Below are 13,323 nucleotides of genomic sequence, written 5' to 3'. Positions count from 1 at the left end.
TCTGTTTTGTCTATTCTTAATTCCCCACTATGCAGGGGGAACGAGGAGTTCTAGGACCACCTGGCCCTCCTGGGGGAGATGGGCTAAAGGTGAGTTCCATCACTATAGGTTTTTTGAATGATATGACCTTGACATGACATAAATAGCAGGATCCACCTGTTTCCTCGTTGCTCCTGATACTTCCCAAGTTAATGTGATGTGGGCAGATATGTGCAGTTGTTCCTGAGTGTTTTGTTTCTTGTTTGGAAGTTTCAAATAGAACATTATCAGAATCAAATGTGACAAAGTCCAGTTTGGTTGTCTGAACAGTTTCTTGACTGACCAGTTACATTACATATACCATGGCTCACATCGAACACATCCTCCAAACAAGCAGTTGTTTGTAATGAATATCTGATATAACATGTCAGAATGTTTTGCTAATGTTGAAAACATCACTGTTGAAATATTTCATAATGTATAACTCCCATATTTCAGGTCTGGTTTGGTTCATTAGTCTGTGTTCCAATAAAAGCACTTTAGTTTGTTTAGAGTGATGGTGTTTTTTTTAAAACACAGCTCAATGACCAATAGTCCCCCACTCCAAGAGCATTCATTCACTGCTGCTAACAGGGGTTGAAGAGTGAGCTCCTGCACGGCCACTGCAACCTGCCTTCTGACTCAATTTTTGTTTTAGGGAGTGCGAGGAACTGTTGGAGAGACAGGGAAACAAGGTCAAAAGGGAGAGCAGGTAAACTCACACACCCTCAGCTCTCTCAGCTTTCCTTTCCAGCCAACAACTTCTTTTTCTTGTCACAGTCTATAAATCATTTTTGATTATTCTTCCATTTTCTGTGGGCAGCACAGTGGTGGAGTGGTTAGCACTGCCACCTCACAACAAGAGGGTTCTGGGTTTCAGCCTGGGGCTTTTCTGTGTGGAATTTGTATGTTCTCCCTGTGCCCGTGAGGGTTCTCTCCAGGGTCTCCAGCTTCCTCCCACAGTCCAAAGATGTGCAAGTTACATAAACTGGCAACTCTAAATTGACCATAGGTGTGGCTGTGAGTGTGAATGATTGTTTGGCTCTGCAACAGACTGGCAATCTGCAATGTGTTGGCTGCATATCCATGATTTCAGTGCTACCCAAAAGGTCTGTGTAGACAGTGGAGCAACAGGTTCAGATTCATGCAGCTCATCTCTGAGTGTCTTCTGCCTTTAAGCCTGCCAAAGGGTCTCCTCTCTCAGTGGTTATTTAGGGTTTTAGGTCATGTGTGCACGGTAATAGAGATGAATTTGAGAAAGAATTTGTAAGTTGATTCAGTGTTGTATTCAGTGTTGTACCTTCTTCAATTCCATTTTGAGCTCTTGACAGATGTTGAGGTAAGTGTGACCTCACTTCCTGTTACTGTGTGTTGCTGAAAGTAGTGCTTTGCTTTGTTGAGCTAGTTAAAGTTTGATCATCCCTGCTGATTCATAATTACACAGATTTATCTAGTTTAAAAGACCATCTATCTTGTAGTGAAAGTCTTTCTGCCTTGTAAACTCTCGACTAGCGATGGCATCTCCCTCTTGCTCCTGCTCAGTGTGTCACATGTTTAGTTACTCCTCTGCCTCCTTAAGTGATACTGATGTGTGTTAAATGTAATTTGTTTGTAGCGCTGGGGGTGAGGCTTAGCGGCATTGAGTCCGCACTGATGGATCGAAACAATTAGCTGCTAGCCAGCTCCCATCAGCTCGTGCAGGCCGCCCTAGCTTAGGTCCGACTAGCTTTCCCCCGGCAGCTCACAAGCAGCTGGGAAACCAGGGCTGCTGGGTAACTGTCCGAAGGAAGCATAGTCCTGTCAGGAAGGGTACTGTCAGCGATTACCCATTGGTTCACATTTCTAATAGGTTTTCCCCACTCAGCGACACACCAATGGAGAAACATTAACTCTGTTAATTGGAAGTTCCCTTCTGAGGAACATGAAGTGAAGAAGAAACCTCAGTGAAATGTATTCCAGAGTCCGAATAGGGCGACATCAAGTCCAATTTAAAACTGCTGGCTAAAAGTAACTGTAAATACGGTAAAATTGTTATTCAAGTCAGTGTTATTCATATCGGTGGTCAAGACATCTAACTCCACCAGTCGGAGGTCACTAAAATAAATATTGAGTCGGTGTGTACATTTGTGCACATGCGCAGACGATGTCGGCTGCCGTTGTGTTGTCTGGACCCCTGCCTAATTGGACCAGCGACGACATGTTCAGCCGCATGCCAGCATTAATCTGCTGGTTGTCCGGAAAACTAAGTGGGCTTCTTTGAAAACTTGAAAACCTTCTGGCGGAGATCAGCAGTTGGTTGCACCAGCAGAATGTATGTTCTGTCTTAGGCTACGATGGACGTAAATTGGCCCTGAGTTCAACTTTACGCACTACTGAAAAAATAGCTGTTGCACCAGGCAGATAGTTCAATGGAACACTAAGTTATAACTTAGATTTTACACCTCCCTACTAGTTGGTATAAGTTCTGTTTCATTCTAAAAAGACTGTTATATATGTTAAAAATGGCTATGGGAAGAGGAGTGTGAATGCAGTTTGCGGCATGAACTTGTTGTCCATGATCGTCTGGATCCATTTGATCACTATGATGATGAGGACTTGTAAGTGGGACTTCGGTTTTGCTGGGCGGAATTGCACAGAATAAACAATCCTCTTGCCAACGACCTGCAGCATAACACAGATAGAAATTGTGTGTGGCTCTGAGACAGTTTGCTACTGGATCATTTCAAAATCTGGTTGGTGATTCCATGTATGTTCACAAGTCCACTGCTTGTAGAGTGGTTCAAGCTTTGGCAGTGTCTCTGTGAAGGCGTCTTGATACCTATGTTCGCTTCCCTGCTGACCCAGAACTTAACAATGTTCGGCATATTTTTTTTTCAGATAGCTGGGTTCCCAAACGTGACAGGATGTGTGGACGCAACGCATATCCGTATCATAACTCCCACAGACCACGAACCTGACTGTGAATAAAATAGAATACCATTCAATTAATCAAAGATAGTCTGTGACACTGAACTCAAGATAACCGACTGTGATTAAATGGCAGGGATCAAAACATGACAGCGACATCCTACGGCACTCGCAATTCAGAGTGGACTTTGAGGCAGGGAGATATCCTGGGAGGCTCCCCAGTGTATCCACCTCGGGATTGGCTGATGACACCCATTTGTCACCTGCCAGGAGCGCTTCAATGTGGCGCACATTTTCTTCCGAGAAATACGGTTGAGCGCTGCATAGGAGTGCTGAAGAAACGGTCAGTGTGTTTGCACAGAGGTAACTAAAACAATATTGTAAATCTAAATTAGCTACCCAGTCTTTGTGAAATCATATTCTGTCTGAGAAGGTGGTGCAGTGGTTAGCATTGTCGCCTCATAGCAAGAAGGTTCCAGGTTCAAGTCCCAGCTCGGGCAGGGATCTTTCTGTGTAGAATTTGCATGTTCTCCCCGTGCCTGTGTGGGTTCTCTCTAATACTCCGGCTTCTTCCCACCGTCTAAAGACATCAAGAGGGGACGAGGCTGATTGATACTCTAACCTGAGTTCTGACCATAGGTGTGTGTTTGTGAGTGTGAATGGTTGTCTGTCTATATGTGTTGGCCCTGCGGTGAACTGGCAACCTGTGAACCCTGCCTCTTGCCTGAAAGCCGCTGGGATAGGCTCCAGCCCCCCTGCGATCCTTAACAGGAATAAGCGGAAGAAAACGGACGGATGGATATTCTGTCTGAGACTAATCTGTGATTAAAAAGCCCTAAAGCAGTACTGAGATGTACATGTTAGGAGTTACTCTTTATTTTATAGTCCACCTGTGTGTTGGTTTAAAATAACTAAGTAGGCCTTAGGCTATTCCTCCTGTAATGAATGTGATTACTAACAGGCATCCATATGGAGCCAGACAGGGCAGCTGTTGTGGCTGGTGCGTGTGTTGTTCTCCATGGCATGGCAATGGTGTGGAAGGTGCCTCTGGAGGATGGATTGCAGGACCTTGATGCAGACCAAGACGTCCCCCTACATAATGTGGCTGCACCAGCCAGGGCATTGACTACCCTGGACTACCTCACTACCACCTGTTTCGGATGAAGGCTGCATTAATAAATAAAATATGTAGCCTCCTAAATTCTACTAAGCTGAGTGTTCTTTAAATGCAGTGTAGGGCAGCAGTCGCCAATAGGTGGATCGCGGTTTGGATGCGGACCCAACAGTCCTCCGAACCCAGACCAATTGTAAAAATAATAATAATAATAATAATGATAATAATAATAATAACGATGATGAATAACATGTTGTGACCAAGCGATTTTAACAGCTTATCTTTCTAAAAATGTTAAACACATTAAATAAACTATACATTTATAGGCTATGTTTTTGTTTCAGTATTATAATACCAGTAACGTGAGCTGACACCTGTGCTGTGCAGCACGAGCTGTCAAAGCTGTGAGCTCTGTGGGACTGGTGCACGCTCGACACTGCAATTGACAGATGGAAAAAGCACGCGTTAGTTGAGGGGGGAAGGAAAGATAATTCATTCAGTTCGTAGTTCAAGAGAAGGATGGCGTGCTCAAAGGGGAGAAAGGTAGACAGTGAGAACCGAACATTTAAAGACGAGTGGATGGACTTGTATATGTTTATTCTGCCTCCACGCAGCACTGAGTTCAGCACTTTATTTTAAAGGAGCATAGGTCTTTCATCAAGCTCTCATGTTTTTATTTGGTATTATGTGCAGCTGAATAGCAAAATGCTTACTTGAAACAGAAAAGGATATTGTCACATGTTTAATGTTAATGTAGAAATGACTGATAATTTTTGAGATATTATTGAATGCACTTTAAGACCCAAGTGGCCCCCTGCTGGACAATATGTTTAAGGTTAATGTGGAAAAAACAGACAAGAAATACCATTGAAATATGACTGAAATGTTGGCTGCTTCATTTGATCTGAAAGTTCATTGTTGACCAAACAGACACTGATACAACTATAGTTTAAAGTTTACTTACATTGGTTAAATATGCCACTGAATCATAAGCACACCTTGACTGCTGGCTAACATGCAAGCGTAGGCCTATCGCCTATACATACCATGTTATTATTATAGCAATAGGCTACTAGTGCTAACGTGATGTTATCAATTTGACTTTGCTAGCGTTGGACTTACCACGACACTAACACTGTAGACTAAACATATGACATTAACACAAATGGCAACAATGAGGGATGGCTCAGACTAAAGGTTGAAATTTAGCTCAGCTGATGATTCAATAGTGTAACCATGACTTACTTAGGACAGACGACTCTCGTACAGCCAGGTGGTTGCGAAAAGCAAAGTTGATCATTTCTGCTTGGCTCCAGTTGAAGTCGTTAAATTCGCTAAAAAACTGTTAGAAAGTACGTACTTCACGCGAACGTAGTTGCTAAACAACCCCAACTCACCACTTTGAGATATAAAAAAACAATTCCACTTTTACAGTTGCTGAAACAAACCAACCAAAATATGAAAAATGCATAGCTAGGTAACAGATAACACAACAACAAATACATGCAAAGCAACGATAAGCTGCATTTATTGAAAACAATAGCCATCAAATAGCTTAACTTCGAGTCAATAACAACCTTGGATGCCAAGGCATTCAATAATGAAGGTATCTTATTATATCTTAGAATAAATGACGATTGAACTGTTTTGCCCTCTCACTGACTGGGGTACTGAATGCGTCTTCACTCTGGTGTAAGAAAAATTGCAGTACTTCTTGTTTACATTGTTGGCTACAGATGACTGGCTTGAAATTGTCTAAACGTCATTAAATCTGACACTGGTTAAATTTACACACAACTATCTAAGTTAAGACTCAAGATATTGTGGTGCAATCCATATTTAGGACATATTTAGTTTGAAACTAGCTACTCCGAACGTAGGTTTAAGGTGAACTTTATGCTCCAACTTAAGATCTACCTTATGTTCTGCTGTTGCAACCTGCAGCTGGTCTGTTTAGGAGAGACAGCATTCATCCCATGTTGGATGGAGCTGCTTTTATTTCTATAAATATGGCCCAGTTTATTATAGAACCCTGACAACCCAGAGTGGAGATTGGGAGGCAGAACTTTCATCTTACACGCTTCTCTGCATGTCCATCAGGGCAGTTACCCACCCAAAACCCAACCACGTCAATTTATTCCCGCAAATACCATTAGAAAAGGAGTCAATCAGAAAAACCTAATCAAAATGAACACGACCACCAAATTATTTCAAAAGAATATAAAAATTAGATGTGAATTATTAAATATTAGATATATGATGCCAAAAACTTGATTAGTTAATGAATTAATACCTGACAATTGCACTGACTTGTTTTTCACTGAAATCTGGCTGTGTAATGAGTACATCAGTCGAGTTGTCCTCCCTGTCACATTAACACTCATCCCTTGAGGCTCTGACAGAAGTGTAGTAATAAATCCCAAACCCAAAATAAGTTTTAATTCATTTGAAAGTCATATGCTCAGTTTGTCTCATCCAGCCTGAAAATTGCTACAGCCACTTTTATTTGCTATTGTGCACCACTCTCCTGGTCCTTACTCTGAATTCGTATCCGAATTCTCAGAGTTTATTCCAGTTTAGTTCTTAAAACAGTTAAAGTCATTATTGTAGGTGACTTCAGTATTCATGCGGATGTTGATAATGACAGTCTGGGTACTGCATTTGGTGCTTGGACCTGTCCTCTTCACTCTGTATCTGCTTCCATAAGTTCAAATAATAAGGGGTCATTCAATTAATTTCCACCGTTATGCAGACAACACGCAGCTGTACTTACTAGCTGCAGCCACATGAAACCAATCAGTTGACTACACTGGAGGCCTGTCTAAAGGAAATTAAATCATGGATGACCCACAATTTCCTTTCATTAAACTGACAAAATGTAAGTTATTGTGCTGGGTCCAAAACACCTTATCTAATGAGATAGGTACCCTGGATAGCATCATCCTGGCATCCAGCACTACCGTAAGGAACCTAGGAGTTCTCTTTGATCAGGATCTGTCCTTAAACTCACACATAAAGCAAATCTCCACGCCTGCCGTTGTCATCGATGTAACATTGCTTGGATCATTAGACATTGGACATTATTAGACATTCTGTCTCAAAAAGATACAGAAAAATTAGTCCATGCTTTTGTCACTTCCTGGCTGGATTACTGCAATTCCCGCTTATGTGGTTGTACTGATAAGTCCCTAAAGACTCTCCAGCTGGTCCAAAACGCTGCTACCCACGTGTTGACTAGAACTGGTAGAAGAGACCTTTTCTCTCATGTACTGGCTTCTCTGCATTGGCTCCCTTTCAAATTCAGAATAGAATTTAGAATTCTCCTTCTAACATACAAAGCCCTCAACAATCAGGCTCCTTCATATTTGACAGAGCTCATAGTCCCCTATTATCCAGCTAGAACCCTTCACTCCCGGGATGTAGGGTTACTTGTGTTTCCTAGTCACTAAAAGTAGAATGAGAACAAGAGCCTTCAGCTATCAAGCTCCCCTCCGGTGGAATGGTCTCCCAGTTTCAGTCCAGGATGCAGACACCTTCTCCATGTTTAAGAGCACATTTAAGACTTGCCTTTGTGAGCCTTTGTGCTTCCCCATTTCCGAGATCCCTGACTGATGCTGCTGCTGGAGGAGGCTTCAGACCCAAGGAGGCTCAAGCTGCCCCCCTGTTCATGTTCCCATCTGTAAATCAGTCTCTTCCCCTTTCCCTCCCTCTTTATCTCTGTCCCTCTCTGTCCTTCTGTATATCTGTCTTTGTCACTGCCACGTTCTCCTTCTCTTTTTCCCCCAACTGCTCAAAGCAGAACGTTGTCCCCATTGAGCCTGGATCTTGTTGACATTCCTGCCTGTTAAAAGGAAGGTTTTCGTCGCCGCTGTTACAACATGTGCTTGCTCATGGAGAATTGTTGGGTGTAAATTAATTGACAGTGTTGAGCTAGACCTGCTCTACTTGTTAAGTGTCATGAGATAACTTTTGTTGTGATCATGTGCTATACAAATAAAACTGACTTGACTTGACTTGTATTTGTATGTAATAGTATTGACCTAAATATTCACACCCAGCAGTGTGCGCCTGCTGGATTATTATTTCTGCCAGATGATTGCCATGAATGAAATCTGTTGCCTTTATTGTGATCCAGTAGTATTGACTGCTTTCCAGGGGGATATTGGACCACCTGGTGCACAAGGAGCTTTAGGCCTTCCAGGGCTGCCAGTAAGTAATCTCCAACACCACCATGACAACCAAACTGGTATTTGATAGAATAATCATCATCTTTAACATTTTTTCATTTTCTTCTCTTACTGTAGGGTTTATTTGGAAAGAGGGTGAGTAATCCCCCACTATTTATTTCAGATTGCAGCTGATAAATCTGTTGAAATCTATATATTCAACAGTGATGGGTTTTTGTGACCTCCAGGGCCTAAAAGGATTAACTGGACCACTAGGCCTTCCTGGAAAGAGAGGCTTACCTGTGAGTAAACAGGAGAGTTGTACATGATCTTTGGTAGCACTAGTAAAACCTTTTTTTTTTTCAAACTAAACACTGTCAGAGTAATATTAAATTGCCACTCCTTAAACACACACATGAAATTTGTGGCTGAGATGATAAAGTTGTGGTAGCTACCAGTGGTGGCTGCAGGCTTCCATTTCTCTATGAAAATAGTGGTCCAAGACTGGAATAACTAAAAACCAGCCACAAATTACTGCATCGACCCAGGTTTTATATTCCCATCAATGGCAATTTGAGTTGAGCTGATAATATCTGTGTCGACTGCTGCCCTTGGGACTGAATGCCAATTAAAGCTGTCTACATTGCAGAAAAATGTCAGGTGTGAGTCGTGTTAGCAGGTTTTTTTGGCCAGTGGGAATGGGGCTTCATTCAATTTTTCACTGGCAAATTTTATATAAATAGATGAGCAGTAATCTTCCAGGCCAACACGATAAAATATGCCAGCATCCTGTAATTACCACTTTTTCCAGCAGCAAAATGATGTTTTTAACTGTCAACACAGCACCTTAAGTTTATTCTTTTTTAAATTTTGGCAAGTATGCAATGAGAAACAAAGAACTATGGTGTCCTTGGGGATAAACATATTCATTGTACTTGTCAGGGTCCACCTGGACCACCTGGACTCCCAGGGCCCTCAGTGAACCTTACACTTACTCAACTGAAGGTAAGTGTAGCTGACTATGATTGTTGGTTTTTGTCCTTTTCGCAACACTTAATGACTAACCTACCCTGACAGTCAATTATGGAGGTACCTGTTTGTAATAAACAATAGGGAGGTCACATCTGCCATCCTGGTCGTGATTATATTGTATGTCCTTTGTTCAGGAACTAATGTTCATGTCAGACAAGCCCAACTATGTCCTTAGCCAGACTCTGTTGGACTCCCTTCTGTGGGATCTCCGGTGGTTCATTAACCCACCAGATGGCAGCAAACTACATCCAGCCACGACATGTTTGGAGCTGTGGCTCGCCCACCCGAACTCCAACAGCGGTGAGAATGACGGTGTCAGATGCTTCTCTGACTACTGTAACGATAATGTTTGCTCAAACATGTTGAAAGAAGCACTACATTTTCCAACAACTACAACAGAAACTATTTAAAACATGTGACCATGAAAATGAATGAGACTGTGCATCCAATTCCAGGGATGTATTACATAGACCCTAACCAGGGCAGCCCAGCTGATTCTTTCCAAGCCTACTGCGACTTCCTAACAGAACCAAAGACCTGTCTGTCTCCACTGCAGCCTCAGGTCAAAAACATACACCTTCACCCTCTCCACTCACCGTAATCTTCATATCAACTGTCAAACCATTGTGATACAGTACTACAAAGGCAGTACAATTAGTTGAAATTTTAAAGCTAAGGCCACAAACTGTGTTATGTTTGGTATTTTTGATTGTTTGGTAGAAACCTACAGTAGTCATATAACATAATGGAATGAATGTCAAACCACAGGTCCCAGTAAAGGCTTGGCTGAAGGATTCTGGCTCCAAAATGTCATTTCACTGGTTAAGCAAAGCTGAAGATGGATTCCAGGTGAGCATCTGATAACCCTCTAGTAACCCTCCTCTTCTTTTTATTCCACTTCTCTTAATTCCATCTCATATTCAACCCATTACTGTACCTTCAGTTTGAGTATTCAGGAGCAGATGTAGTGCAGATGAGGTTTCTGAGACTGAACAGCAGATTCTCCAGTCAGAGCATCACCTACAGCTGCCCGAAGGGAAGCACACAGGACCTTAAAGAGATCAAGGTCCGGTTCCTGGCTGACACTCAGGTGCACACTTATCTGCGAGTATTGCAACACTGTGGGGTAAGTGACAATGATGTTGATGGTCATCATTATTTCAGAATGAAGACCCATCAAATAATGGGTCCTATTTCACAGCCTGTCCCAAACACTATGGCCATGGTTCTGTGCAGAAAAGCTGACAGCAGCAAAGCTGGTGCTCATCATTGGACTTCTGTGCACAGGGTCCTGAAATAACATGTTTTTATTGAACAATTAATACACCACCTAAAAATTCAGTATCTGTGTACATCAGAGCCATCCCATCAGAGAGCCTTTTTTTCTTCCTGCACTGTATTAAGAGCCTTTTGGATAGGACACGGCCAGTGTTATCCTTCACCATTGAAGAAGTTCATTGTCTTTGTGTTGTGCCACAAGTATCTACGTAATCTAAACAAAAATAGGTTTCTGTTTAGCTTCTGCAAAATGAAATAAATATCCTTTTTCAACACTGCGGATGCCGCCCCAATCCACCTGTCAATCTCCCGCTCCATCCTACTGTAAATCATGAACAAGATCCAGAGATACTTAAACTCCTCCACCTGAGGCAGGACCTCCCCCCCGACCTGTAGTGGGCAGGCCACCCTTTTCCAGCTGAGGACCATGGCCTTAGACTTGGAGTTGCTGATTCTCATCCCAGCCACTTCACATTCCACTGCAAACTGTCCCAGCAAGAGCTGGGGGTCGTGGCTTGATGGCGCTAAGAGGACCACATCACCCACAAAAAGCAGAGACCACATCCTGCCACCACCAAACTTGACCCCCTCCACCACCTCCATAGAAATTCTGTCCATAAAAGTTAAGAACAGAACCTGGCATAAAGTCCAGTGATAGAAATTCAAAGTTGTTTTGAGAAAGATGGATCAATAGAGGAGGATTCTGAGGAAGGGCCATTTAACTTTCAGTTTTATGTGCCAGGAGTAATAAGGCTATTGTTATCAAACCATTTGTCACCCCAAAATGACTATTTCTGTGCTTGAAGACCTCTGAGAATGTGGTTACATATAACAAGGACAATGGGCTGTATATCGGGTTAGGTGAGAGACAAAGAATAAAATATTAAATGTATAACAGGTGACAAAAATTGCCACAACTCCCCCTCACTGGACGGGATATCTAGGGTAGTGACGGACTACTTTGATAACCCAAGGTCTTATGATACAGCACATCATTTCAGTCTACAGGTTGATTTATATTTCTCTTGCACCTCCGCTAACAAGAGTGTCCTACACTGTAGTGAACATTAATACTTGTGTGCTTGTGTGTCAGTGGGGGTTTGCAATCCCTGGTCGCACTGGGCGTTCTATGCAATTGGATCAAATAGGTGCTAAACATTTAAGTACACATTACTGAAATCATTACATTACGGAAAAGAAAGAGGAGGAGGTGATGTGGTGAAATGAACCAGACCAGTCACTGCCAGAGTCATCAGTCGCCAGTGTTGCAGTGATATTTTCATGTTTGCATCCACAGAGAGAACATTTCAAGGTTGCAAATAAAATATTTTGTGTATTTTTTCCTCAGGCATCAGAAGAGCAGCAGTCTGGAGCTGAAACATCAGTTTTTCAGTTTAGGAGTGAAAATCTTCAGTTGCTGCCCCTCAGGGATCTGGCAGTGTTTGGCAACAATGACTTTTCACAGGAGTTTGGCTTCATCATTGGACCAGCATGCTTCAGCTAGACAGGCTGCATGCATCTGTGTGTTTGTGTAATGAAGTAGAGCTGACTGAAGATCATCAGGAAGAAAATCACCAAAATCTCTGAAGATCTGCCAACAGTGAGCTGGTTCACAGCAATGGACATGTGGAATTCTTTGTATATTGTTGATGTATTTTTGAAAACTTCTTATTTATGCACTTGGTTGACATTGATTTGATGATTATTCAGGTAAATTTTGCCGTGTGTTTGAAGGGGTATTCACAACTGCCCCATTTAGTTCAGTTGAATTGCACTAGATTTTGTTTTTCCCTTGGTGTGGTCCATTTGGGCCAGTGACAATCGCACTTGGGTGCGCACCAAAAGCAGACAAAGGGTTACTTTATTTTAAACTCTCACTCTAAACTTATTTACGGAAATAAAAAGGTGATTCAACACTGTAATGTAGTTATAATTTTATATAACACCACAGGCCTTTTTTTAAGGACAGTGGAAATTGAAGGTGTGAATACAGGTGCAGGAGTTTTTTGGGAGTGGAAGGTCAATAGATCAATGACATAATTTACACATAAATGCTCATTAAATCTCTGACTGAAATGTTCCCCTTGATTTGAAGTTGTGTGGAGGACTAATTCAGAGCTTGTCATCCAACCAACATGATTAAAGAAGTGTGTGTGGAATCCTGCCTCCTTTCTATTCCAACCACAAGACATTTGTTTACAATGTGCACTTGAAACAGTGACTGTGTGCAAGCAAACTGGACCAAAGTAAAAAGACAAATTTTCTGTCCACCAAACAGTGAAAACCTCTTTAATGAAAACACAGTCAGTGCTAGTATGGTATAATTTCCATCCATCCATCCATTTTCTTCCATTTATCTTGTTAAGGGTCCCGGGGTGCCTGGAGCCTATGCCAACTGCCTTCGGTCGCGAGGCAGGGTTCACCCTGGACAGGTCGCCAGTCCATCACAGGGCCAACACATAGAGACAGACAACCATTCACACTCACAGCCACACCTACAGTCAATTTAGAGTATCAATCAGCCTCGTCCCCTCTTGATGTCTTTGGATTGTGGGAGGAAGCCGGAGTACCAGAGAGAACCCACACAGGTACAGGGAGAGCATGCAAACTCACACACACACACACACACACACACACACACACACACACACACACACACACACACACACACACATATACATATATATATATATATATATATATATATATATATATATATATATATATATATGTATATAGACCCCATGCTCTAGCCTTTGAGGCAACAGTGCTAACCACCATTGTATTTCCCTGATATAATTTCATTAC

General features: G+C 42.2%; 1 protein-coding gene across 1 annotated transcript in view; it reads left to right on the top strand.

Moving 5' to 3' along the window:
- The window catches only part of LOC147260452 (uncharacterized), a 28,813-nt gene extending 16,114 nt beyond the window's left edge, over window positions 1–12,699 (top strand). Inside the window, exons 25-35 of the mRNA XM_086205531.1 lie at window positions 36–89; window positions 677–730; window positions 8,195–8,248; window positions 8,344–8,361; window positions 8,454–8,507; window positions 9,148–9,210; window positions 9,372–9,537; window positions 9,693–9,799; window positions 10,006–10,086; window positions 10,181–10,363; window positions 11,864–12,699. Coding sequence (XP_086061657.1) covers window positions 36–89; window positions 677–730; window positions 8,195–8,248; window positions 8,344–8,361; window positions 8,454–8,507; window positions 9,148–9,210; window positions 9,372–9,537; window positions 9,693–9,799; window positions 10,006–10,086; window positions 10,181–10,363; window positions 11,864–12,019 — 990 coding nt within the window. The 3' untranslated portion in view covers window positions 12,020–12,699. The remainder of the gene's footprint in view (window positions 1–35; window positions 90–676; window positions 731–8,194; window positions 8,249–8,343; window positions 8,362–8,453; window positions 8,508–9,147; window positions 9,211–9,371; window positions 9,538–9,692; window positions 9,800–10,005; window positions 10,087–10,180; window positions 10,364–11,863) is intronic.
- The last annotated feature ends 624 nt before the right edge of the window (window positions 12,700–13,323 follow it).

Source organism: Aulostomus chinensis, chromosome 6 (assembly GCF_037954235.1).
Source record: "Aulostomus chinensis isolate RoL2024-O1b breed Wild chromosome 6, RoL_Achi_v1.0, whole genome shotgun sequence".
NCBI lineage: Eukaryota > Metazoa > Chordata > Actinopteri > Syngnathiformes > Aulostomidae > Aulostomus > Aulostomus chinensis.
This window is presented reverse-complemented; position numbering and strand designations above follow the sequence as displayed.